The sequence below is a fragment of the Octopus bimaculoides genome, chromosome 17, assembly GCF_001194135.2.
Source record: "Octopus bimaculoides isolate UCB-OBI-ISO-001 chromosome 17, ASM119413v2, whole genome shotgun sequence".
Classification (NCBI taxonomy): domain Eukaryota; kingdom Metazoa; phylum Mollusca; class Cephalopoda; order Octopoda; family Octopodidae; genus Octopus; species Octopus bimaculoides.
In genome coordinates, this window is record NC_068997.1 from 42,647,408 (window position 1) to 42,649,005 (window position 1,598).

A 1,598-nucleotide genomic window follows, 5' to 3' on the forward strand; every position below is an offset into this window, starting at 1 on the left:
CCTCCTCCTCCTCCTCCTACTACTACTACCACGACGACGACGACAACGACGTCATTTCAACGGAAAAACAATGATGGTGTTTTTATTGATCAGGCAAATGCTAGAAATAGCAGCAACTAAATTTACCTGAAATTCCCACTTTATCACCATTTTTTTTAAAGGAGAGACAATGTAGTAGTTCCTCGTGAATATCGACTGAGATGGTCATGGTTGGAAAGTCTTTGATTACATCTAGTCGGGATGTGATTGATTGTTTGTAAGCTTTGAGACTGACAGGGTTCTAATTAATAGCATGAACCACACCAACGAACGCTTCTGTACGTGGATGTTTGATTTGCTAGAAATTGCAGCTAAATATCTCGCAAATCACATCTCACCATCTTATTCTGGAAAAGCAGAAACCGTTCATTCTTTATTACTCCTCTTTCTTCGCGATGGAATTGGGCAAATTTCAAAAGTTTAAAAACCATCTGAATTTTATTGAACATGATTCCCATTTCAGTCGTCACAGCCCCAACTTGTATGAGAAACATTATACTAATACACATCTGTGGTTTATTGTAGATGTATGTTCGAAAGTAAAAGTTGCTTCAAAAGTACCATATCCAGGAGATCCAAGGAAGTATTACTATTGTTCCAAGACTCGAAAGCAGGCAGTATTTCAATGTGATGACGGATATATTTTCAGTGAAAAGGACGGAGGATGTTTTCCAAACTCCTAAAGAGATAAAATATGAAAATTTCTATGATCTGCTACGGTCAACCATTGGTCGCGTAATAACTTAATGTCAACAGGCTTTAGAATTCTTTCACCTCTAAAACAGTTCAATTAAAATCGAACGTATTTCGGGATATTTTACAAGTAATAAAATATAATGATAAAATTAAAATTTAAGCTTTGGTCTTAAGTATATATGTGTTTGTGTGCGCGCGTGTGCGTATTTTCATTTTTGCGCGCTTGTCTATATTTTCCTTGGCTAATTGTACTCATACACCCTGCTTGTATGTACTCCAAAGTATCTTTCTTTTCTCATAATCAACTCTGTGAGTCCTCTCTTATTCCCCATTGGTGCAAGTTCATTGATATTGAGATGTCATACATTGATCAGAGCAGAAATTAGTTGTGAAATGTCTCAAGAGTCTAAAGTTCAAACTCTGTGTATTTTTCGTTTGGACAGATCTCGTTTTGTCCAGATTATTCGATATTCAAATCCAATAGTTCTGGACTTACGTTCTTCCTTCTTTAAGTGTCTTACTTCATATTGAATCATGTCTTTCTTCTGCCTACCACCATTACTTAAAGTGGATGGTTCCGAAGTTTTGTCTTCCAATATATGAGTTCCTGATGATGTCCTTCAACCTCAGCCTGATTTCAGTCTGTGCCACTACACGTCCAGCTACTTGAAGTTACGCCTGTATTTCTGAACTTTTCATTGTTGGTGTCTCTATACGCCATCGTAATACTGAACTTTGCTATTTCGAATTTTTCGACTCGTGGTGAGAAAGAGAGAAGTAGTTGTAACCGCCCAAATCTATAACCCTACTGTTGTGAAGCTTGGTAGCATTCGAAGTCATCTGTGGTATTCGATGTCATCTCT

General features: G+C 37.3%; 1 protein-coding gene across 1 annotated transcript in view; it reads left to right on the top strand.

Annotated features, from left to right (window-relative positions):
• LOC106878487 (chitin-binding domain protein cbd-1-like) overlaps window positions 1–845 on the top strand; it is a 46,367-nt gene extending 45,522 nt beyond the window's left edge. The window contains exon 11 of the mRNA XM_052973901.1: window positions 565–845. Coding sequence (XP_052829861.1) covers window positions 565–722 — 158 coding nt within the window. The 3' untranslated portion in view covers window positions 723–845. The remainder of the gene's footprint in view (window positions 1–564) is intronic.
• The last annotated feature ends 753 nt before the right edge of the window (window positions 846–1,598 follow it).